This window comes from Leptinotarsa decemlineata, unplaced genomic scaffold, assembly GCF_025532065.1.
Source record: "Leptinotarsa decemlineata unplaced genomic scaffold, Ldec_3_MD MMD2_tig00000133_RagTag_RagTag, whole genome shotgun sequence".
Classification (NCBI taxonomy): Eukaryota; Metazoa; Arthropoda; class Insecta; order Coleoptera; family Chrysomelidae; genus Leptinotarsa; species Leptinotarsa decemlineata.
The window spans coordinates 8,130,734-8,157,701 of NW_027412542.1; the positions used below are offsets into that span (position 1 = coordinate 8,130,734).

The following is a 26,968-nucleotide window of genomic DNA, read 5'->3' on the forward strand; positions in this document are numbered from 1 at the left end:
TTTTCCTACGACCAATTTATAATAAATTTTTTATATAAAGTACAAAATACATAGTATTTATCAAAATCAACAAATTCACCCGAATATGTTCATAAAAAATAATACATATAATTATCATTACATCGGTCCTATAGCATGAATGTGTCAGTCAAATGTTTTTAAGTAGTAGTAATCATGAAAACTGTATCTTCTCAAAACTAAAGTGAAAGATATAGTTTGTCTTCGTGAAAACTAAAGCGTTTTGTAAAGGTTACCTTTCTACGGATATGGGTAAATTATTCAAGAGTATTTGTGGGGGATTAATATTGACTGGAATCGTCCTTGATTTGAAAGAATTTTCTTTTAGATTTAGGATCGCTACAAGAAATATTCATTCTAATTAACACTGAACTAAGAAGAGAGACTTAGCTCAATGTTAATTGATGATTGGTAATGTTAATGTTGACTATGGTAAGTGATAACAGCAACAAAGTGAAGGTATGGTGTTTGATATAAACTCAAATATTAATTAGACATAATTATCACCTGAAGGAGTAACGAACTCAATCTCACAAAATGGTCAAGAATCTAGTATTGAAATGGTCAGATGAGTTGAAAGAAGACATCAAATACCAAACCCATGAACGGAATAATTTTTTGGATTCTGGTATCATCCAAAGACCCATTTACGAACAAATACTCCAACGGCCAATTTTAGTACGGTATATAAAAATAGGTGGGAACGGCATTGGATAACAATGATTTCTCAGGAGAAGTGGTTATAGTTGGTCCTGAGAACATCAAAATCGAAGAACTTTCAAAGTCAGTTATGAACACAAAATTTGAATTAGATGTAGCCAACTAGACAATTTTAGAACTGTTACAGAGCAACTCATTAAACTAACTTGTTCAAATTCAAATGTATCATATGTGAACTCGATATCAATAGACCAGCGCACAGCTTATAGACTATGATTTGAACAAGTTCAGAATATATTTGTGGGTTTGGAGTCCAAGCTAACAGACATATTTCTCTAGATTACATATCAGTAATGAGCAAAATAAAGCAAGAAGATCAGATGGTATGGTGTGGTATGGAGAATGTCATCCGAAGAGAAGCTTCCTTTAGGTAGTCCACATTTTTATCATAAATTTACCGGATATATCAGTTATTGTAATTCCAGATACTACTCATTGAGATTACCACAATGAATTCAGGCAGTTGCAAGTGAAATTTAAAGTATACTTCAGTCAAAGTTTCACCCGTAATATATAAAATTGATTCATACATAAAATTCAGATAATATTGTAGTTTTTTTCGAGTAGATATCAATTTTCACTTCTGTGGTGCAGAAGGTCTGCTTTGTGGAGGAGTTCCAGGTGGATAAATACCAGAAGAGTGAACGTTTGGCTGAACAGAAACAGCATCATTATATGTTGGTGGAGGTGGTTCTGTTGATACCCTCGACGGATCTGAAAAAAAAAACAAATGATAGATATCCCAATACAGTGGTCTGGAAAGTGAGTAACGGTACGATATCGATTCGAAAATTCAGTCATTTATAATATCATCCAATAAGAATATATTTCATGGAATCATACACTTTATTCGGCGTCAGACGTTTTGAGTATTATCCCACAGATCTTGTTTATCAAATTAAAAGAACAAATATTTTGATGGTTTCTAAACTAACCTTCAGAATCGAGTAAAACAAAATTCTCTTCCTCAGCTATCTCCGCCTTGGTAGGTGCTGATGGAGCAGACTCTTCCGGAGGGGCGTTTGCTGCAGTCGAAGCACTTGGTCCTGGGGGATAACGAGCTCCACCATGGACTGGTACTGGCATCATTCCGTTTGTCGGCAGCTTCGGTATGGAGAAGATTTCTGATCCCGGTGGTAAGGTAAATCCTATTTGTCCGGGTACCGCACCGACAGGCGCGGGAAAAGCTGGAGGGCCGGTAGGGTACGGTGGCTCTCTATCCAAAGAAGGATATGGTGGGGGATTGTCTGGTACATGTTTTGGTGGTGGAGGAGGAAACACACCTGAAAAAATCATCGAGTGCAGGAAATACCCCAGGAAACACATGTGTAAAAGAGCAATTTGAAATGTATTCTCTTCATTTGTTACAGGGCAGACACGTTCGAATTTCTCGTGATTGACATTACCAGTTCTATCAAATCTTGTTTTTAGAGCCTGAAATGCCCTTCCGTCTGGTTGTCTTCTTTCGGGGAACTTCTCTTTGTGAATCCTAGAGGAAGTTTCCGTCACTTTCCCCAAAGCACATAATTCATAATGAAAATGATTCAATCCACACGCGAGATTCATGTTTTGATGTCAGTCATGGATGAATGGGTTTTTAAAGAAAAAAGCAGTATAAATATTCTTTAGGTTTTTTACGCATTTCTTACCGTTGAAACTATCACTAGATGGAATGAAAAATGCTAATGTACTAGCGATTAGTTTGAATATTCGAAAAACAAATTTGAGTAAGTGAACGTAAGAAAATACATTTTTTTTTGTGGTTACAACAATTACTTAAACTTGGTATAATTTGTAAAATATCAGTTTTTCGTATAGTATACCTCTGATAAAAATTTGTAGTGAAATGTTGAAACATTTCATACAAATGAAAAAATACAGGGTGTTCCATTTGAAAAAGTTGAATTATGTCTGTTTGAAAATGAATAAAACTTGTCCAGTTTTACCGAGTACCCTATATATTATTTTCGAAAGTTGAGATTCCCGAAATTATCATAGTGATGTTCACTAACTATTCCTAAAAAATATCCACTTAATTGCTGTAGACATGCAGGTGATTAATCGAAAAAATATTGTCTATAAAATAGGTTTTTTTGGAATAACTTGGCAATGCCACAATGGAAATTCGAAAACAAAAATTCCGTAGAGAGCTAAAAAAATATGGAATCGGATGACGTATTCATATACTGAAGGTTCTAATAAAAAAAATATAACTTTGCTTGGCTACGCTCGGCTGAATCACCCAGTATGCGAGAAAATAATTTAGAAAGATAGTATTTATCGATATGATTGCAAAAAAATTGAGAAGTTTGAAAAATTGTTTCCTTTGATAGCAATGGACCCAGGATATCTTGTTGACTCACCTGTTACAGATTATCAAATAATCAGCTTATACATAATGAAAACAAACTGATAAGTTCACTCCGAAAAGTAATGTAAACCTCTGAAGCGTCTAGTAAGTCAACACATATTTGTACAAGTATTTCGCAAACTAAACTAACCTTGAAAAAAAGAGAAATATTCAGTACTCAACATGCCTGAAGAATTTATTGTATAGTGAAACACGTGTCACTGTTGTGTCAACTACCGAGTAAAAATCTCAAAAAAAAGTGTCATTTAAATACGTTATCATGAATAATGATAAATGAAACTTCCTATGTTTTTATACCCGTTGTATTTGTAATTAACGTTACTGCAGTTTTGTTCTACCAGGACATTTTCAAACGATTACATTAAAACTTTTTTTTCTTCAGTTTATTGTATTCGTTTGAAAATGTCCCTGTAGGACGAAACTGCAGTAAGGTTAGTTACAAATACAAGTGACATATAAAAACATAGAAAGTTTTATTTCCCATCTCTCAGGTTGATCTCCTACCACGTATGATCATCAATTTATTGAATACGTTATGCATCAAATACGCACTTCAAGTGAAGTATGAAGCATATTGACGTTGACCAAAATATTATTTTAAATGGTCATTTTAAATTGTGTGCACAAGTTTTGAACTGATTCGGTCATTATACTTCAACGTTAGACGGCTCTGTGTTCTGACTGATTCGTATTCAATGATTTATGAACAGTTTCGATGTTCAACTGACTCCTTATATCCTTCTTTATAGCTTTAAGTTTCTGCCGAAGATGTTTTTCTTTGGAGTCGCCTAAAGGACGGCGTCCTAAATTACTGACGTTTTTCTCTACCATTTTGATGTTATTTTGTTTACAATTTTTATACTATTTTTACAATACTGATGTTTCTTTAATTTTATTGTGAAATTTTATTTCCTTGATTATTTTTTTGAAGTTATGACTTTATATAGAGATTTTTATATTTGAAAAAGGAAAAGTTAATATTTTTTTCCCAAAGTTAAGGTTTTTTTTTCCAAAGTCGTGGAACATGGTGAATATAAAAGAAAGAGATAAATAAAAACTGGTGATTGTCCATGAAAAAAAAAAAGAATTGTCTTGAAAATCACTTGAGGAAGTTAGAAAATAACAAGAATCAGATTATATCTTTTTGATATTGTATTTCAATTAACTCTGTGGGAATGAATCATACTTGGTTAATATTACGGCTGATCTCTTGACGAAAGAAAGGTACCTATATATTTTTAATCAAAGTGTTTTTCACTAATGACTTTCGGTTTTGAGAAAGGAAAATGCTTTCCGAAATGTCGGCTATTTTCAAAGAAAGTATTCACAAATAGGACAGACTTTTCAGTGATTCATATTAGGTATCCAGTAACTTTTTAGTTTGCTATTCGTTACGCTTGACCAGATTCTCTGTTGATGAAGATCCATTTTTTTAGATTGTGGAAGGTTGAAAACCCCAAGAAACATTTATTTTCATCATATAATGAATGAAAAGTAGTTTGAAAGACGGGTGGAACATTTCATCATGAAAAAAGATGTTCATGTAGTAATTTTTCCACAGATGTCCAAAAATGTCATTACATAAACAAAATAAACCATATTTATCATTTTTTGATTGAAATTCGACAATTGAGTCTAACGAAGGACTGCTTCAAATGGTAACTTCTACAAACAGAAGTCTTTATTGAATCAGATTCATAACTTACCACCTGGTATTTCTGAAGATGGGAGATGGGAAATTTGGTGTGTTGGCTGCTCAGTACCTCTTACTGGTATGTGCCCTATTTGAACGCCAGTTTCTACTTCCATATTGGAATGACAACCTGGGATGTTAGCTTCTACCTAATAATTCATGTTTATTAACGTGAGTGTATAAATACAGGGTGTTTCAGAATAAGATGCTGATGTGTGAATCCTTGAGTGATTTTGTGAAAGTTCAAATTAACATGTATCATGAAATTATGAATACTCTCACACGATACTTGATGAAAATTCTTAACATTATCCATGATAATAATTGAAACATTATCACAGTAAATTTTGTTTTCAGACGCATTTTGCTACAAGGTAGCTTCCACAGTTACTGGTACATGAAACAATTCAACAATGTCTTTTATATAACTGTTGTAAATCATGCCTGGCCGCCACTGGTAGACATAAACCAATTGTGACGTACCTAAGAACGCGCGAATATTCGCTGCCGTTCTAGACGTGGCGTTGCTTCGAGAATAATGCTACCGGCTTCGATGGAATTCCGAGGAATTTTCCAGCATCTTCGATTGCCAAATATAAGCGCCATTCACTCGCTCATCGAGTCAGTCAAGTGGAAGTTACAGTGCGGTACGCAGAGCGATCTAATGAGGCGATACACATTTGAATAATAGTAGAAGTTTAAGTTGAAGTGTTTTGTTTTATTGATAGTGAAATGAAGTTGAGTTTGATTATTGTTCAGTGTAGTCAATTATTATTGGTAAACCCACGGGGAAAAACGTTACATTTGGTGTCGGAAGTGGAATAATTGACTGAAAATTTCCTGTTTATGGAGAAAACAAGGAGTGTCGATTACAACGAGATGGGACAGCTTAAAAAATGTTCGAGCTTTTACAAACGAGTCGGTCGGAAAATGGAAATCGCAGAAGGGAGGAAGAACGATTACGCCAATGAAAATTGTGAATTACTACTATTCAGGTATTCAGGAATATTCAAGGAAAACAGGAAAAAACAGAGACTTGCTGGTAAATATTCAGGAAAAACAGATGTATCTTAATTCATTGGAAGATTTAAAATCTTCCCAAGTGAATAAATGGGAAGTACAGGAAGTACCACCGATACTGAAGCAACGAGATCAGTAATGAGAGCTGACATTTCCAACAGAAGCAGTTTGAAGAGGTTATCAGTAGTACCTGTTCTGGAAACAGACACTGGAGATAGACTGGTGGTCTATGGAAAAGCTGAAGTGAGACTGAGGCTTGGAAACTGCGAAATAGAAACTGAGGTATTAGTGGCGAACATCGTCGACGAGTTCATTTTGGGACTAGACATCATGACCCCTACGGATTCGTGGTGGACATGAGAAACAAACTGTTGTAAGTCTCTTAGCCTTATGACAGCGCCAAGATGGTTATACTGGAAAATTCCAGAGTCTCTCCCGATACCGAGAAAATCATTCAAGCTGAAATTGCAGGACATGGCGGCTTGGACACAGCATTGCTAGAGCTAACCAACGGCTCTGAAACAGAAATTTTCTTGGCCGGATCTCTTGTAAATGGTAACAATCAAACCATTTCAGTAAGAATTATCAATCCTTATAATATAACAGGGAGATTCTCAAGAAAGGGCAAGTAATAGGCACCTGCGAACCGATTGTGGGAATTGCCAGAATCGAGGAAGAAGTCAGTCTATAGCGTGATCAACAACCCGTAAAGGAACTCATCGATTTTTTCAAGAAGACGTGGAGCTATCTATCTGAAGAAGAACTATGCAAAGCCACCCGATTCATAGAAGAAGAGAACGATATGTTTGTGAAGGGCAAAATCATTGGTCGAATGGATTTAGTTCAACATCGGATCGATACTAGTGATGCCAAGCCCATACGCCAACCACCGAGACGACTTCCTTTCGCAAAGCAAGAGGAAGCTGCATCCATTGTTGAGAAGGAGAAGGGGTAATCGAGGAATCAAACAGCCCCTGGTCGTCAACTGTTGTGTTGGTGACTAAAAAATATGGATCGACGAGACTTGGCGTAGACTACAGGAGGCTTAATGATGTCACCAGAAAGGACAGTTACCCTCTTCCTAGAATAGATGACACCCTGAACATCTTGGCTGAATGCAGATGGTTCTCAACATTAGATATGAAAAGCGGATATTGGCAGGTGGCCATTCGCCCTGAGGATAAAGAGAAGACTGCTTTTTCCACCGGCAATGGATTAGACCAGTTTAAGTTTATGTCGTTCGGATTATGTAATGCACCCACAACATTTGAACGCTTGATGGAGTTGGTGTTGAGAGGACTCACCTGGAAAACATGCTTAGTCTATCTTGATGATAGTCACTGGCAAAAGTTTGAAGAATATCTGTTAAACTTGAGGAGTGTTTTCACGGGACTACAGAATGCTCATTTGCAGATCAATCCCAAGAAGTGCTATCTCTTCCAGGAAAAAGTGAATTTCTTGGAACAGCAAGCATTTGCTACCCTGAAGAGACATTTGACTAGCGCACCGGTCCTGGCGTGCCCAAAGAAGAAGGGTTTGTTTATACTCGATACGGATGCATCACAACATGGAATAGGAGCAATACTTTCTCAGGTACAAGAGAAAGAAGAAGTCGTCATCAGCTATTTCAGTAAGTCCCTGGGAACATCCGAAAGAAATTATTGCGTCACTAGAAAAGAAGTCCTCGCAGTGATCAAAGTGGTAGATCACAACCACTCCTGTTTATATAGCCGTAAATTTTTGATCAGGTCAGACCGCTCAGTACTTCGGTGGCTCTTCAACTTCAGAACCCCAGAAGGACAAATAGTCAGGTGGATCGAAAAGTTACAAACTTACGATTTTGAAATTCCACATCGGAACGGAAAGAGTCACGGAAACGCAGATAGCTTCTCAAGAAGACCATGCCTGACATCTGGATGCAAATTATGCCAACGCTAGGACAAGGACACCCAACTATCAGAAGTAGAACTTTCCACGAGACGTGATAAGGTAATTGGCAGAGACTCCTTTATGGACAGTTCTGATAGAGAGATAAGCTCCTCTACCCCTGCCACTTCGGGTTTCCTCTGTCCCGGAGAGTAGCAACCTGTAAGGGCCCCTTGTCCAGGGGTACGAACTGGAAATCCGAGAAATCACCTGACCATGGTGTGGTACAGTCGTAAACAGCCCCTGAGGGTGACACTACCTTCATGACGAGGCAAGACATCATGGTAACGTAGAAGGAAGATCCGGTATTGAAAACCGTACGAGAATAGATTGACAAAGATATGAGGCTGGAATGGCAAGAGATCTCCAAATATGGCCAGCAAGAAAAGGGTTACTGGACTCCATGTGCATTCGAGATGACCTACTTACTCAGAAATGAGAAAGCCCGGATGGAATAACCCACAAATTTCAGATAATCCTTCCATGTGTATCCCGAATATCTTCGAACAGCTCCACGATGGTCGCACTGGAGGGCATTTCGAAGTAAGTGCGTGAGTGCAGTCGAAATGGTTTGTGAAGTAGAAGCCTTACCCAACCAAGCGGCTAAAATGGTGGCAGAAGCCTTGTTGCAGAACGTAATTGCCGCAACTTCGAATCGGATTTATGGAAGAAAATTATGACTTTGTTGGGAATAACAAAGACAAAAGAAATTGCTCTTCACCCACAGTCCGATAGAATGGTCGAGAGTCATAATCGCACCATAAATAACTACCACGTGGTGTTTGTCTCCGGAAACCAAAGAGACTGGGATAAATTGGATCCTCTTTTTCTGTTGGCATACAGGAGCTCCCAACGTGATACGACATGTTACACACTATCCACGTTGTTAACTAGTCGAGGACTGAAACATTCGATAGATGTATTGTGTGGCAGCTTATCTGATGATTCTCAAGAGGTACCTATTCCAGAGTATGTCAGAGACCTGAAGGAGAGACTTGAAATTGTACACAAATTTGCCAGATCCTAATTATAGCTTTCCAGTGATAGGATGAAGATAATATTTGACAAAAAGTCGGTGCCGGTTAGCTTCAAGGAGGGCGATGCAGTGTGGCTCTACCAACCTCAACGTCGAAAAGGTTTATGTCCCAAATTGCAGAAGCAAGGACCTCACTTGGCAACCAAAAAGATAACCGATCTGGTGAACAAAATCCAGCTGTCACCCAAAAGCAAGCCTGAAGTTGTCCAAAATGAATTTTATTTTCAGACGCGTTCTGCTAGAAGGTAGCTTCATCAGTTACTGATACATGAAAAAATTCTACAATGTCTTTCATAAACTGTTGTAAATCATGCCCTAAAGAAAATAATGCCGGCCTCCACTGGTAGCCATAAACTAATTGTGACGTAGCTAAGAGCGCGCGAATATTAGATGTTCGCTGCCGTTCCAGACATGTCCTTGCTTCGAGAATATTGCTACCCGCCTTTGATTGCCAAATATAAGCGCCATCCATTCACCCATTGAGTCAGTCACGTGGAAGTTACAGTGCGATACGCGGAGCGATAGACATTTGAATAATAGTTGAAGTTTGAGTTAAAATGATAGTGAAACAAAGTTGAGTTTGATTATTGTTCAGTGTAGTCAATTATTGGAAAACCGACGGGGAAAAACGTTACACAACAGTAGTTAATGAAAGATCTTATTAAACATTTGGCAAAACAGATAAATTTCTAAAAACAAATAATACTAGGAAAACAGGTAATATATTGGCATTTGATATCAAAACTTAATTAGATATATATGATTAATTCTTGCAAAATAGGTAAATTTTGAGAGGAAAATTGATACAACAATATTACTTTTACAATTTGTAAGTATGTTATTGGGTTGTTTCTAAAGTTTTCTTCGTGTTTTTGTAGCTACATACCTCAATAAATATTAATTCCACTGTGTAATGGTATATACTGATCGGCAGAGAATTTTGTACTCTATACATTAATGCTGTTAATTTTTTCAAATTTTAATTTTTGCCTTTTTCCAGCTTATGGCAATATGATGTCGTGGTTTTTGGACAATTTTTCTCTACGAATTCAAATTGGACCAAAGCGCTGCCAAAACAGCCAGGTAAATCATCCAGGCATTTGGCAATGATAGGGTTTTTGAACGCACTGTTTGACGTTTACGAAATTCCGTTCTGGAGATTTTAGTCCCGAAGATTAGCTCCGAAATGGTTGACTTACAGTAATCCAGAACGATAATTTGAGGACCCTGGTTTAGACTGACCATCACAAACGGTGCGTCAGCTCTGTACGACAGGAGACGTTCAGGATAGTGGTTGACACCGATAAGCCACCCAGGCACTTCCCAAAGGCGAAAACACACCGAAAGAAGATCATGATTACTGTAGCGGTGGTGTGATTCACTATAATTTTCTGCAACCGGGCCAAACCATCACAGCAGAGACGTATTATAAGGAAATTGACAAAATGTAGCGAAAATTGCGTTAGCAGCAGCCAGCACTATTCAACAGAAGAGGTCCGATACTGCTGAATAACAATGCCCGTTTGCACGTTTCTCATATCACCGTCCAAAAATTAAACGAATTCAGCGTTTTGCCTCACTCACCAGACTCCTCAGACCTCTTGCCAACCGGCTACCATATTTTCAAGCACTTCGATAACTTTCTCACCGGTAGCCAATCAGGACCAGGCAAAAATGGCCTTCGTCGACGTCATCGAATCCCGAACTCACAATTTTTATGCTGACGGAATTCATCGACTTGTGTTATGATGGCAAAAGTGCATTTACTCAAATGGGGCTTATTTCGATTAAATTGAATAAATTTTCACTGGAGAAGTTTGAGTTCAAAGTAAAGTGGTTGGTCGTTTAAAAGAAAATTTGAATATTTCCGTTCATTGATTTCCAGAGATTCTAGCAGGTTTAATTTTTATCCTGTATTTTCTATATGTAATATGTCGTAGTCCATATTGAAATCGTGGATACTATATCCTAAACTTTTTGAGCTAGCTCTAGGGTGTTTCGATCTTGAAAAAATGTTTTTCATTATAACTTCAATGGATTTCTTGATACGTTTATGAAATATTTATTATACGCTACAGCTATTTTTTGATGTCCTAGAAAGTTTCAACCAGCGACATCCATACCTATAGGACTGATGTAGACTAGAAATATTTCTATAATCTACATTAATTTTGTATCAATTCTGATTTTTTTGTCTCAAATGCGATTATCGCGTGAATTGATGACAGTTTTGATAGATATTCATTCAAGTACACGGCTTTTCAACTCAAGTTTTAAAAAGGCAATTTTACAAATGCTGCTTTTGCAGATATGCATAAATCGACATATTTGATTTTTCCACATTTAAACTAATATTGAAATGTTTCAAATGAAAAAAAGAGAATTGAAACTTGCTATGTTTTTTACCACTTTTATTTGTAACTAACGTTACTGCAGTTTCGTCGTATGAGGACATTTTCAAACTTATATATAAGTTAATGTAAGTATGAAAATGTCCTTATAGGACGAAACTGCAGTAACGTCAGTTACAAAAAAAGTGGTAAAAACATAGAATGTTTATATATAAGTTAATGTATAAGTTTGAAAATGTCCTTATAGAACGAAACCGCAGTAACGTTAGTTACAAATAAAAGTGGTAAAAACATAGAAAGTGTCAATTCTCTTCTCTTCATTATGATTTCCTACCACGTAGTAACGGTATTTCACTTCGTGATTTCACGAAGTGAAATGTTTCACTTCATATAAAAATATGGAACGAAGTAAGGTAGAAAAAAATGTATTACTCGATGGTGAAAGCAAATGAAGAAAATCTCACTCGAAATGTTTACCTACTTTGAGTTTTTACCTACTTTGAGAACAAACCACTGTTTGAATAATGTACATCGGCGAAAATTGTAAATAGCTGATGAACTCGGTATCCTTAAATCAAACAGATACGTTCTTTCTCCGTGTGCTCCAACCCCAGTGTCATAATCAGAAGCTACAAGTTCGTCGTCATATTTGTGACTAGTTCTGGGACTAGTTGTCTTATATTCGAGAACCTGCAATTAGCAATGGATAATAAAGCCAAGTTCAACCAGTGTATGCAGTAATACTTACCATCTTGATCTTAACGGACATTTGATCTATATTTTCGTTGGACAAGTTTTTCACTTCTACTTTGATCTTGGCTGCTTCACCAACAATAAATGCTTCTTTGTCCATCATTACGTCCATTGTAATTGGACCGCTAGCGCAGCAACAACAGCATATGGTTTTCTCGTCTTGGTATGTACATGGCTCCTTGAATGAACATATGATAAGACGATAGAAATTTCGCATTATTACTGAAAAATAGTTCCTAGAATATTAGGACATCTACAGTCTGACACATTTAAATTGGAGTCATTCCTGTAAAAACATATTTTAAATAATTTATTTGAACTGTCCGAAGATAAAGGAAAATCTACTACAGGACAACATTTAAAATGTTCATTTCAATATTTAGGACATACTGCAATACTTTTTCTTTGAGTGAAATGGAAAATTCGCATTAACAAATTTTATATCATTGAATTTAGCATTCTCTGAAATAACAGAACTTTTTATATAAATATATTCATTGATAAGTAAGATACGGCAAATTGAAAACTGATTGTTCACGAAGCTAAGAGTCCCAAAAGAATACCCTGTATCGACATATAGTCATGAAATTTGGTTTTTCAGTTGTAAAAAGAAACCATCAGTCTATGAACAAAATAACAGTTGGACTGAGAAGTTCGTTGGTTAAGGTAAAAAATTTGTTGATAAAATTTGATTTCATTATTCAATTTAGTTGCCTTTGAGGGCGATACAACGATTATAGCGATCATTTAATTTTTCCATGCCATTTTTATAGTTTCGACGATTACCTCTTCATCGGTGCTAATTTCTTCCCAGCGAGCATTCTTTTGAGGTCTGAGAACAGGAAAAACTCGTAGAGGACCACACCTGGAGAATACTGTGAGTGCGGCAGCAATTCGAAGCCCAACTCATGCAATTTTGCCATCGTTTTCATTGATTTGTGACACAGTGCATTATCTTAATGGAACAGCACTTTATTTTTCTTTAAATGGGACCGTTTTTCCCCGGTTTCGTTCTTCAAATGCTCCAGTAACGCTATGTAATAGTCGCTGTTAATGGTTTTCACCTTTTCAATATAGTCGATGAAAATTTCACCATGCGCATACCAAAATACTGATACCATAACCACAGTATAGTGGCCGTGGTAGTGGACGGACGTGCCGATAACGTCCACACCGGAGCTATCTTCTTAGACGTCTCCAAGATGAGCGATATTGGATACTCAAAACCAATGGTAAGATTAATTCAGTCGTTTCTAGCTGATAGGCGATGCCACTGCAAAGTAGGAGACGAATTATCAACAGTTCGACTAATGGAGGCAGGAGTCCCGCAAGGTGCAGTCCTTTCGCCACACCTCTACTCCGTATACACGGCAGACGTGCCCAAGCCAGAGAACAACTTTAACAAGTTGGCGCTCTACGCGGACGACAAGGCCCTGCTGGCGAGATCTACGAGTCAAGCACACGTTACGAGATACCTTCAACAACAGATAGACAGATTGGAGGAGTGGGCTTACCTGTGGAAGATCAGTATCAACCCTGAGTGGGGTAGTAGGTTCTCCTCATTAAATAGCTGGGGGAAGCTTCTACTTCAGGGCACTCAACCCGGGAGGGGGCATGGGGGAGGGGATAACGTCCACCTGCAAAGAAGGTACGCGGATGCCATGTGCTATCGTGGGGCTACGTTTTGTGTTGTGTTAGTCCATTGTGGTAATTACTGAAACGTGTGAGAGTTTTTAAAAAAGGACTCCTTTATCCACGCCGGTATACAGGCCGGGGTGGTTCGGACAACCACGTAAAGGGGCCATGTATGTGAATTCAAAAATCCGAAGGTCTCCCGAAGAAAATGCGACCCATTAAATATATATGTGAAAAAATCAAAAAATCTCCTGAGCAGGAGGCGACAATAAAAATCATATTGTTTTTTTATTATAAAAAGTTCCACAAAAAAGTGATGGCAGCATTGCTTCGAGCAAGACCGCTGCGCCCTCCGATGAAGCTTCTGTCAATTTGATAGGAGGAGCCTGGACAAATGGGCCCGAGTGGGAAGAAATGTCCAACAAATTTAGAGAGAGTGAACCACAGTATAAATATAAACTTCACTGTGCCATAACTTTTCCACAACGTGCAGTCCACTCAGACATCAACACATACATTCATGTTTTTTTTATGGTAGAACATCTTCAAACACTGCTCAGAATCATCAGTTCGTTGTTGGTTTTGGTCAATTGTGAGCTCGCGCGGCATCCACTGTGAACAGAGCTTTCGCATACCCAAATATTCATGAACCAAATATCCAAATATCTTTAGAGCCTCAGCTTGGCTCCGACAGTATTTTTTTTGCTAAAAAGCAATGCTTTAATAACACACGAAATTCCTTTTATTCATTTTCTTCAAACTAACAAAAATTGAATCACACAAAATGTTCTATATCACAAACTAACAGTGCGACAGCTGTGAAATTTGTACACGTGTCTTTTGAAGGTTAGGGTTAATTAAAACTCATATTCAATACTGGATTCAATACTAGTAGCGTCATCTGTGTGTTAGCCTACGAACCTTTCAGGCCACCTAATATCATAGTATAATTGAAACCAACCATTACATCGTATAAAACAAAGTCGCTTTCCACTGTCTGTTCCTGTGTTTGCTCAGATCTTTGAAACTACGCAACGGATTTTGATGTGGATTTTTCAAATAGATAGAGTGATCAAGAGGAAGGTTTATATGTATGTAACATGCTAACATGCATAATATAGTAGTTAAACACTAATATAATTTTAGAGGTTTCTAATGTGATGTCGTAAATAAACACATTTTTTTGCGATTGCATTGTAAACCCTGGCTGAACCCTGCGAGATAGATAAAAAAATGTACTACTGTATTGTACATCCTAAAAAGATCTAAACAGAAGTTTCGCGATTGTATATGTCCATCTCTTTGGGATAACTCACAATAACCATATTTTATCCTCAAGAAATAATGGCTTATTTACGTAGCGATTTTAAGCAATACAGCATTAATCATTATCCAATTAAGTACCTTAAATACATTGTATATTCAATATAGATCAACATGGCCCTTTACAACATGTAATTTAAATGAATATTGATTATTTCTGAAACATTCTGAAATAATGTGACCCTTATTGTTTCTTATTTGTACAGGATTATTTTTCAAACGCAGTTTTGGTACTGCACAGGTACAGAAAATGGTTGTATCACCTACAAGTAATGTGTTTTTAACGAAACTGCCTTCTCGAGTCAGAAGTCATTATCGAAGCAAAAAATAATAATTTTCCTAATATTCTGAAAGAGTACCTACTCAAGTAATCCTATGAACTAAGCAAGATATGAATTCTTCATTTAATGAATCGAAATACTTTATAACCAAGATTAAAAAAATTCTATTAGTAAAAAATTTATTGAAAACACTTTCCCAACATCAGTACAAAAATTACGCTCTCTCGACGCGCGTTTCGCTAACCAAGTTAGCGTCCTCAGGAGATCATTATGACAAAATGTAACGATGTTAGTGTTTTTATATCCTAGTGGCCTAACTACTACCTGTTTTATTTTTATTTTTCATTTTTGTTAATGATATTTTTTATTTTTAGCTTTTATTAATATTTCAATTTTTTATTTTCTGGTTGTAATTTTCGGTTAATTTTTTTATTTTTTCAGGGATTTCAAATCAATTTATATTATATTAGAAAATGGAAGTCCGAACTGATGAAATAATACCTGTTAGTATTACACAACTACACCGGTTAGTATTACCTAGCATTTGCACTACTGAAATATATTCGAATTATGTGAAATTGAAATTGGCACTATTATCTGAGGATTATGATAGGTATATATATTTATATATATATATATATATATATATATATATATATATATATATATATATATATATATATATTTATACAGGGTCCTGCAACAGTGGCGCGGTGTTCCATATCTCTATATAGGAAGCAGATAGGAATCTAATTTTCTATAATATTACCTTATTGCTCGAGCTCGACCAAATAAAAATATTGGCGGTCACACAGGGTGTTCGATTTTTTCTGGGCGGATCCCAACTGTGTCTTTTTAAATGGCAACCTATATTTTTTATCGCTTTTTCGGTTTCTTCATAGAAAATAAAATAAACTTTATGTATATCTGCACTTCGAAAATATTGACGGTTTTCGAGATATCTAGCATGACAGGTTTTTTTTTCCAATATTCGTCACTCAGAATATTTGAAATTATAAAGTGGTGTCAAGTCCAGTTGAAATTTTTTTTTGGTCGAATATTCTACATTGGTAACTCTCTCAAACGATATATCTGAAATCGACCTGTGATATACAGGGTATGAAAAACCGCTTGCCAAATATTGTAAATGAAAATTTGCAAAATCTTCCTTATATTAAATGGAACACCCTGTATATTATTGATCCATAAGAAGCGCCAACGAAACCTCTACAAATTTCATTAAGTATTCCCTATGGCTAAGTTCAATAGTTTTTCTTAAATGAGCATTTCTTTCGAAAAATGGTCATTTTTTCAAAGCGAAATCCATTTGACGACTGATAAGAATATACAAAAAATACCCTTTCCTTAAAATATCGCCCATTCCTAAAATTACCTGTTGCTAGATAAACAAGTTGCGAATTACACCACAAAATGGACGTTCTTGAATAGTTACAATAATTTCAAAAATCTCGGAATTTGTGCCATATTCTTTCGGTCTAAAACAACCTTTCAGCGAATGAAATATTTATTGGAAATCAAGTAGTCTGGCAAATGACAGAACAAAATATTTGGCTGCAAATGAATATTGAAATTTTTAGTCAATCGTGAAGTTGAACTGTCGGTATAATTTCATCAGAATGTTGTTATCAAAAAGTGATTTGATTGATATGATTTTCATATTAGGTGAATCAGACAGGAATTGTTTATTGGCAAGTAGAATTTATTCTCAACGGTATCCAGATAGAAGGTATCCAGATGAAAGATCTTTCCGAAAGGTCTTGGGACGATTCGTTGAAACTGGATCTATTAATTATTCCAAACATGAGCGCATCAAGCCAGCTACTAATGAAGATAATGAATTGCAAGTTCTTCTTGCTGTTGAAGAAGATCCTAGTAGGAGTCAACGACAAATTGGGGAAATAGTGGATATAAGTGAGAGATCAGTGCAACGAGTATTGAAGAAACATCGCTTGCATCCATACCACGTTCAGTTACATCAAGAACTACTGTATGCTGATTTCGAGAAAAGAGTGAGATTTTGCAATTGGGCCATGAACAAAATTCGTCGAAACGAATATTTTTTCAATAATATTTTATGGTCGGATGAATCGACATTCCATAAAAATGGATTTGTAAATCGACATAATTACCATTATTATGCGACAGAAAATCCTCACTTATTGAGACAGGTGGATTATCAACATAGGTGGTCGATAAATGTCTGGGGAGGCATCATTGGAGAATATGTAATTGGTCCATACTTTTTTGAGGGACATATGAATGGTGCAATGTATCTCAATTTCTTACGAAATGATTTACCAGGTTTGTTAGATGATATTCCTCTTGACCTCCGCAATAGAATGTGGTTACAACATGATGGTGCACCTGCTCACTATTCGGCAGAAGTGAGAGATCATCTAAATGAAGTATTTCCCAATAAATGGATAGGACGGAATGGGCCTGTACGGTGGCCCGCTAGATCACCAGATTTGACGAAACTAGATGTTTTCTTATGGGGATACATAAAAAATATGGTTTACGTTGAGCCACCAACTTCTCCCGAAAATATGCGACTTAGAATAACGAATGCTTTTCGCAGCATTACACCAGCTGTCTTGCGCAGGGTAGAACAGTCTTTCAAACATAGACTTCAGCTCTGCATTCAAGAAAATGGAAGACATGTTGAACATATTTTATAAAAGTTTCATTATCAACCTTAATTAAACTCTCCCTTTTGTAGTTTTGTAATTTGCCAGTTGACAAATTTGAATATCTAGAACTCAAGCTCTGAATGAATATAATAACATGAAAAAAATAGTTATTTATAATGTTTCTTTCTTTTAACTTGTTTGGTTTGATATTGCACGATTTATGAGTGAAATTCTGCATCCAATGAAAAAATAATTTTCGATTTAGCAAAAAGTGATAGGTACATACATTTATTTCGTTGAAAAATATTTGTTTGGACACCTTCTAATGTACAAAATTGAAACAAGATATCTTTCGTATATTTTTATCAGTCGTCAAATGGATTTCGCTTTGAAAAAATGACCATTTTTCGAAAGAAATGCTCATTTAAGAAAAACTATTGAACTTAGCCATAGGGAATACTTAATGAAATTTGTAGAGGTTTCGTTGGCGCTTCTTATGGATCAATAATATACAGGGTGTTCCATTTAATCTAAGGAAGATTTTGCAAATTTTCATTTACAATATTTGGCAAGCGGTTTTTCATACCCTGTATATCACAGGTCGATTTCAGATATATCGTTTGAGAGAGTTACCAATGTAGAATATTCGACCAAAAAAAAATTTCAACTGGACTTGGCACCACTTTATAATTTCAAATATTCTGAGTGACGAATATTGGAAAAAAAAACCTGTCATGCTAGATATCTCGAAAACCGTCAATATTTTCGAAGTGCAGATATACATAAAGTTTATTTTATTTTCTATGAAGAAACCGAAAAAGCGATAAAAAATATAGGTTGCCATTTAAAAAGACACAGTTGGGATCCGCCCAGAAAAAATCGAACACCCTGTGTGACCGCCAATATTTTTATTTTGTCGAGCTCGAGCAATAAGGTAATATTATAGAAAATTAGATTCCTATCTGCTTCCTATATAGAGATATGGAACACCGCGCCACTGTTGCAGGACCCTGTATATATATATATATATATATATATATATATATATATATATATATATATATATATATATATATATATATATAAATATTCTTATATATATTCTTTCGAAGTGTTCGAATACCACGGTCCGAATCCTTGCCTTAATTTTTTTTACAAATATTTCGTAGAATCTGCAAAACATGCAGCGCAGGATGGGCTCAAATTGATAGAAACATGATGTAAGGAACACTCACTGTCGATCAATCCCAAGAAGACTGAGATGGTCCTTTTCATCAGGAAAATAAGTTTAACGGGCTTAAAACCTCCCGAAATCTTCATAAGCAAACTAAACTCCTCTGAAGAGGTAAAATACCTTGGTACTATCTATCAGAAAGCTAACATGGAACTCTCATCTATAGAGTAGAGCAAAAAGATCATACGTTGCTTATGAGCAATGTCGGAGACAGTGGGATGCGCATGGGGTCTTTCACCCCGTGTGTTCACCTGGATTTACACTGCAATATCAAGACCTATGTTAACGTATGGAGCCATTGCATGAGGACCGAAAGTTCTACAAGCAACGGCCATCCAAAAATTATACCAAATACAGCGAATGGCTTGGTTAAACATCACAGGAGCCATGAGAACAACACCAACCGCGGCAATGGAATGCAATACGGATTTACACAGACGGCGCAAAAACCAAAGAAGGCTCAGGATGTGGAGTGTATTCCAGATCACTAAGCCTAAGAATTAAGTGGGGAATAGGAAGAAATACCAGCGTGGTCCAAACAGAACTGGCAGGTATCTCAATCGCCACAAAAGAATCAACCAAGAAAGGAATTTCTGGCAAAAACATAACAATCTGCAGTGACAGCAGACAAGCCCTATTAGCGTTGAACAGACAACGTATAACCTCAGGACTAGTACTAGAGTGTCACCAAGATTTAGCCAAAGCCTCGGTAGATAATAACATTATCCTGAGGTGGATTAAAGGGCACGACAGGAGTAAAGGTGATCCTATTGCCGACTTTTAGCCAAGGAAGCGGCTGGACTAAGAATTTTAGGACCCAGTGGCACCTACGGCCTGATGATTTCGACAATTGCGGAACTAGTCAAGTGTTACACCCATGCTCAATCCTTAAATAGATGGGACGAAACCAAAGGATGTAATCTTGCCAGGATCACCTTGGGTGACCCTGGGAAGCTGGCGCCGAAGAAATATTTGGCAATGACCAGGAAAAATCTACGCCTAACAGTAGGATTTCTGACTGGTCACTGTCAACTAAGGAAACACCTCCATAATATGGGGCTGGTGGATACACCTCTATGCAGGATGTGTGAACAGGAAGATGAGACTGTCAGGCATGTCCTGTGCGAGTGCCCGGAGTTATCGTCAATAAAAGAGTGTGTGTTCGGCGAGTCTTGGCCTACACCTGCCGATATAAAGGAGATGTCTCCCAGTGACATGTCCACCTACCTGGAAAGGACAGGATGGACAATGACCTAGGAGGACAACTCCTCGGGAGGATGTACAATGGATCACATGTGGCCTAAGTACTGTGGGCTTACACTCACCCTCCCTACTCTACAGATACAGATCTCCCAAACATCATTAATCAACTCTGTATTCCATTTGACAATCTCATTTCACATCACTCGAAACTATTTTCAAGCGACGTGCGCTTGATATACAAAAAATATGACACAAGCCTATTTTGAAAACATATTTTTAACTTTTTAGTTCGATGTTCTTTAAAAGCGTGTTTTTTAGTTTTCTACACTATATTTATTTTTCATTCTTAAGTTTCGTATATATCTATGCTATAAAAGCATGCTTTTTAGTCTTTTTAAACTATATTTATTTTATCTAAACTTTGGGATCAATCAGTCTTATATTGTTTAGAAAAATGACCATTGATATCCGATTCCGGAGAGCTACCAAGCCCAAAGCAGCAGGCGCGCAAAGGAATATTACAAATGAGGCAGCAGGCGCGCCTGTTAATAAAAAAAATACTTTTTTCAAATGAAGAAATACATGTAAAGTGAGTTCGAATTATATCAAGGAGGTTACGTACAGCGCCATCTGCCCGCAAATAGATCAAGCAATAATGTTGATAATTCTGTCAAATACAGATCCCGATATGAAATGAAAAGGAGAGTTACAAATAAACATACATACAGGAGAAGCTAATATAAAGCTTGTAAAAACATGTTGAATCTTGATTTTATATCGAAAATTCAACACAAACACTGTCTTACCAGCTGGAGATCTGAAAGAATTTCATTGAAATCCACCAGGGCGTGAACGTCGAAATTCCTCTCGTTTTCATAATCAAAAGCAAATGGTATATCCACGGTTCCTTTGATAAAATATTTGATGTGCCCATATGATCCTTGGAAGTTTGGCGGCAAATTTATTGGTAAAGTGAATGTGAATGGATATTCATAACGTCCCGGAGCCATAGTTTCTAAAAATAATGAATTGAATATGAAAGTTTGAAGAAAGTGATCAAACTCTAATGGAGATTTGGAGTATTCAAATGCAATCTCAAACTTCGAAAACATGGAAACTTCTATAACATCAAATATAAAGACGAATATTGTACAATAATACATTAACGCATACGTCTTTGATCCGGGAAATCATATTTCAGATTCGTTGAATATTTGTGATTGACAGAAAATTTGAATGCGGTTTAAGAATTTTTATGTGTTGATTAATAAACAACGATAGAACTTGTTATGTTATATATTGTCTTGTGAATATTAACAGAGGTGATTCTCTTTCAGATAGTTAATTATTTTCGAATCGAAATTTCGTTTTCGTGAAAAATGAATTATTTCAGAGCACTTCAGCCATGAAGAAAAAAAACTTACTTTCTCCAACTAAAGTTAAGTCGACGGCCAAGAACTTATTATCCCCACTGTAGTGAACGGTTCTGTATTTAGTTTTCTTATCATGACTGTCATAATAACTTTCTGTTTCAGTCCAAGATGTATGTTCTTTACCTCTAAGTTTTACTCTGATCCCTGTAACATTCAGTAATAACAATAAAGAATTAATCGAAAGTTATTTATTTATTTATTTATCTATGATATCATGTGAGGAAGTTGTTTCGCAACCTTGAACTTCTAGGAGGGTTTGCAGTCTGAAAATGGTTGTTATCTAATCGGATCATTAATAAATTTGTTTTAACAATCTAAAATTCTGAACCAATTATTATATTTGTGATCCCAAAATAACAAAAAATATTCAATACCCGACATATCCAAATAATAATTTATTATGAGATATACACTTAGAAGTTTGCGACAAATGTTTCACTATTCAATAGCTTCTTCAGGTATGTTCGATACTGAGAATTTCTGCATTGTGCTCTTATATATTGAATCAATTTGAATCTTAATAACTATTACTGCCTGGCCAATTTCCACCCGATAAATTAATTACAAAATGACTTTTTACCATTGATCTATAGAACATATAATGAATACAAAAATACTATATTATTTCAATTGAAAACTAAGGAAATTGTTCAAATCTATTCTAGTCCGGTCAAATCAGACCGAAAAATAAGAGTAAAGCTACCTAAATTCCCACCATGCTGAAAATCAGTAAGATTGTTTAAAATATAATTAAAAATAAAATTTGAAAGTTCACCATTTTTCCGCTGTAAGTATTGAAAAATTTTTCAATCTCTGCTAATATCCATTTGCAATAGTTTAAAATAAACAGGATCACAACTGACCCGTGGAATAGGCCTACTGGGGAAACCACGTTAAAAAAACGCGCTAAGTACACCACCTCATAGGTGGCGTGGAAACGTGTGCATATTATGACGATTACAACTTTTACAACTTTTTGAATCGTTATATCTCAAAAACGGTGGCTCGTAGAAAAAAAGTATTGATACATTTTTTGTAGATAATTTTATGGTCTACAATTTTTGTTTGAAGTATTTTTATGATAAACCCTACCGTTTTGCTGAAAATAGCAAAAAACTCATTTTTTGACCTTTGACCTTGAATACATTTTTTTTTCATACAGTGGAAAAATGGGGAACTTTCAAATTTTATTTTTAATCATATTTTAAACAATCTTACTGATTTTCAGATTGGTGGGAATTTAGGTAGCTTCGAATGTCTAAATTGACTGGACTATTAATATATTACTAATTATTACTTGTTTTGTCGGCTACGTCCAAATCTTTCTTTTTCAAAAAACTAGTGATATTATTGGTGGGTTCACCAATTAATCTATTTTGGTGAAGCCATTGGTTTAATCAAAAAGAAAGATTTCAACGTAGCCTACAGAATAGAAATAATTTGAACAAATTTATCAGAAACAAAGACAAGACTTCAGTGTCGGATAGATCGGGAGACTTGTGTTTCTTGTTACGAAATTTATATTGGCCAAACTGAAAGAACTTTCTCCAGAAAAATTGAAGAGAGAAAGGTTTGAAACTCAATATTTTGGAATGTTTAGAAAACAAGAGATTCAAGAATTCCGAACTACTGTTCAATGAACAAGTAGATTTAGATAATTCCTTTTTATTGAATTTGTTTTGTAACGAAGAAATTGGTGAATTAGCTCATTATTCTAGTTATTATTTGTCCAGTTTAATGAGTTTGTTCCTAGAATGGTGAAAATTTATCATGCAGCCAACTTATTATATGGAAATTTCTCAGCTAGTAATAGCTAGTTATTAAGATTCAAATTAATGTAATTCATGAGAGTACAATGTAGAAATTGTCAGTAGTGAATACATCTGAATAAGCTATTGAATCGTGAAACATGAATCGGGGTTTTGTGAATTGTTGAATGGATTTAACCTTCAGCGATTCAAATCCAATGTGAACTGCTACTTTCGCACAGGCACCGCTTTGAGACCGCCTTAAGGATTTTCCTGTAGTGCTTTTGTTTTGTCCTTGAAAAAAGTGAAAATCTTGCAATACAATGTTATTAGATTCAATATTTCAACTGGTCTAACTAGCAGTATCAGTATTTCCAATTCTAGATGAATAAATAAAGCAACCTTTGTATAACTAGACAAAACTATAGATTATATATCGAGTTATCATTCGATCATACTAGGAATAGCATCACCTCATAAGTATCGCGAATTTACCTCGAATACTTTCCCTCGATGTAAATGTGCAAACCAGATGACCAGATATTGTGTTTCCAGGATAATATCTGCCTTGGAAATTTTCTAGGACAATGTTACAGGACATTTTGGAAGAAGGAAGCTGAAAATAAAACTCAAAAATTTTACCATTGATGAAGTTGATAAGTGTGAGAAAAAGATATGTTTTGTGTAATAGATGAATATTAACATTGTTTCTTAATGGCACCCTTACGGCCGTTGAATGTAAATTCAGGATAGAAATGGATTTTATTCGGTTTTCCAGTTCTCTACCTGATTGAGAAAAATTTTCATGAAAGACATGTCAACAAATAAATGAAAACTTTCAAAATTTTCGTGGGGTTCACCAACGATTTACTTTGAGATTATGTTTTCAATCCTGGTATACATGTGTTTTCGGGGACCTTCAGGGCTCTCTTGATTTTATCTTCTTGTAAAACTTGTCCAATTTCGTCAACTGTTAGTTGAACCATTTATCTTTTTAGTTCTTATGCCTTTTTTTCGCCTCCAGTTGATAAAAATTTAGTAATTCGTTTTAGTCTTGTTTTTCTCGTCTATCTTTCTCTTCTTGTTTCCATTGTTGTAATTTTCCCGTTTTTTTCCCCTTCTGATTGTTTCATTTATTTTTTAGTCTATTTTTGACTTTTTAAATGTTTTCATGAAATTACTCGTATACTTTCATGTGTTCTCACTTCTTATCTTTTTCCTATTCAGTTTTCAATAGATTCATTTTCCCCGTGTTCAGGTGAAAACGCGACAGAAATACAAAACTCATGTTCTTCTACCTATGCAAAGTCGGATTGACTCACTCGTTCAAAATAATACCATCAATTACTGCAGTGCCGTCTCAGTATACATGCCAAAGTTGTGATCTCAAAACCATTCTGCTTTTGAGTTTAGTTCCGAATAATAATGTTGTGTATTGAACGACCACCTTAAAGTTGCCTAAAATATATTTTGCTGAGTGGAATCAGTGTATTTATAGATGAAAAGTCAATCCGAATTTGTCATATATTTCAACATTTTGAAAAGAATAATGAACACAGAAATTGTACTCAAGGCTCTATCAGACAACTATCTGAAAGACAGAGAAGACCGAAAGTTTTTGAAGTCAAATCATGGGACATCTCACACAGTGTATTATTTAAAGCTATTACAACTTTGATGTCTTTGGACATGTGAATATAAAGAGTTTTAGCAACTTTTATGAATGAGTGAAAATTTGATGATATTCAAATTCAGTTAATTCATGAAACTTTCAAATATGAAAATAGGGTAACTTTAAAATTGCCAACTGAAGATCGTTCTCCAACAGTATCAATAAAGAGACTGCCAAATCTCTCATGAGTTTTTCCCAAAAACACCACTTCTTATCTAGTAACAGAATATGCACCATCAATTAGAAGAGAATACAAGCATATTTTTTTTCGGAAAGAAAGTTTTTGGCTTTCTACTACTCCAAGCCAAAAACTTTCTTTCCGAAAAAATTAATCACTCCTAAAAATATAACTCCTCCAATTCAAACAAGCATATTGTATTGATTGGATTTCAATTGGTTCCGATTTTAGCTGCACCCGTTTCGTTACGACTCTGTCTAATGTGACGTCATGATATAAGTCTCGACATTTATATCGGAAGCATGGATTTGTTTTTATTATTGGTAAAATGAATTAGTTTAGTTAATAAAGGTCTAATGACTCTATTTTCTTACTGGTTACCCTGCGATAATGATGATTTTTTACCAGAAATTCAAAAGTTATCAATTTTGAGGTTATGAGTATGAACAGCGAAAATACTTATATTTATGAAGTAGGTATCTAGATTTTTATGAATCTAAGGAGGATGTAATGAGTATAAATAAAAATAATTGAGACTCACCCTTAGTCAATGAGTTAAGAAGGACGAAATCCAACACGTATATATAGGTTTTATATCAGTAAACAAATAAAAAAAAGGTGCGCGATGAGCTAATAATATTTAAAACAGGCACTGAATGTCGAAACGTTTAACTTATTTGAGTTATGTTATCAGCTCCCTATAATATTTTTAATGGACATTTGATTTGAGGAAAGTACTTATGACTGGGAACAAAATAGAAGTAATACACGAAAATACGAACGAAGAAAATAGGATTGGCGCCTCCTAGTCCCAAATACGAAGGAATGTTATAACGATTATGTGAATAAGGACAGGGGCGTATCGTATTCTTTTTATTTCGTATATACATTATAAACTTATGACATGGTGTTATCAGAATATAATTTCGAAATTAATTAAATAGTGAAACTTGAATTAAACGATACTGATGAAGCTTATTTTTTGTATAATTTTGTTGGCTATTCAACTTTCCAAAATCTGAAAATTCAAAAAAGCTAAATCATTTCAATTTGCCCTTGATTACACTTCTGCACATTCTCTACTGATTGAACTTTGTTTATAATTTTTCAGATTGGGACGGTTCAATAATAGAACGTACTTGTTTGATTTTTAAGATGTTACATTCTTCCTGTATAAAGTTTCATACTTATCGATTTTTTCGTCTTCGACTATGGAAAATAAATTTTCAGGGAGGCTTAACTCAGCCTCTAATTCCAATGGAATTTCACATAAGCACTCATCTGGAATGAAAGTGTTTGATCAATTCCATACATATAATTATAAAAGTTCTTCCGATTACAATAATTGAAAATTTCAATTTTTCGTTTTTCCCTAGAAAATATATTCCTAACTGATATTAAAAACAAACATGTTCCACCCCTCCTTACTCTTCATTGAATGCCTCACAAACCGATGCGGTACAAGTAATGAAGAAAGTTTGAAATTGCATTGGTTTTGTCGTGAATCATTCTGGAGGTGAAGGTTTATTGTTTTGTGCTGTGAGAATAGGTACAACTGAGAAAAGTTCCTCTGCCTCGCACAGTATCACAATCAGTATAGTATTGTTTTCCGAATAACCCATTATTTTTTCCAGCAATATTTTCACGAGAGAAATTTTGAGAAATTTTTTTAAATATCAAACATTGACATTTTCCTTGTGTTTTGTTGCATTATTTTTATGA

At 35.4% G+C, this 26,968-nt stretch overlaps 1 protein-coding gene across 2 annotated transcripts; it reads right to left on the reverse strand.

Moving 5' to 3' along the window:
- LOC111504361 (arrestin domain-containing protein 3) lies at positions 1-26,070 on the reverse strand. 2 transcript variants are annotated; one of them, XM_074172669.1, is made up of 9 exons: positions 25,788-26,067; positions 23,892-24,012; positions 21,640-21,792; positions 21,022-21,230; positions 11,884-12,066; positions 11,630-11,825; positions 4,816-4,947; positions 1,674-2,021; positions 1-1,452 (listed from the first exon to the last, which is right to left on the reverse strand). In XM_074172669.1, the coding sequence occupies exons 2-9, from the start codon at positions 23,995-23,997 to the stop codon at positions 1,316-1,318; spliced, it is 1,464 nt and encodes a 487-aa protein (XP_074028770.1). In that variant the 5' UTR covers positions 23,998-24,012; positions 25,788-26,067; the 3' UTR covers positions 1-1,315. The 2 variants fall into 2 exon arrangements, with proteins under 2 accessions (XP_074028770.1, XP_074028771.1); XM_074172670.1 differs by lacking the exon at positions 21,640-21,792 and having other exon boundaries at positions 25,788-26,070.
- Between the last annotated feature and the right edge of the window lie 898 nt (positions 26,071-26,968).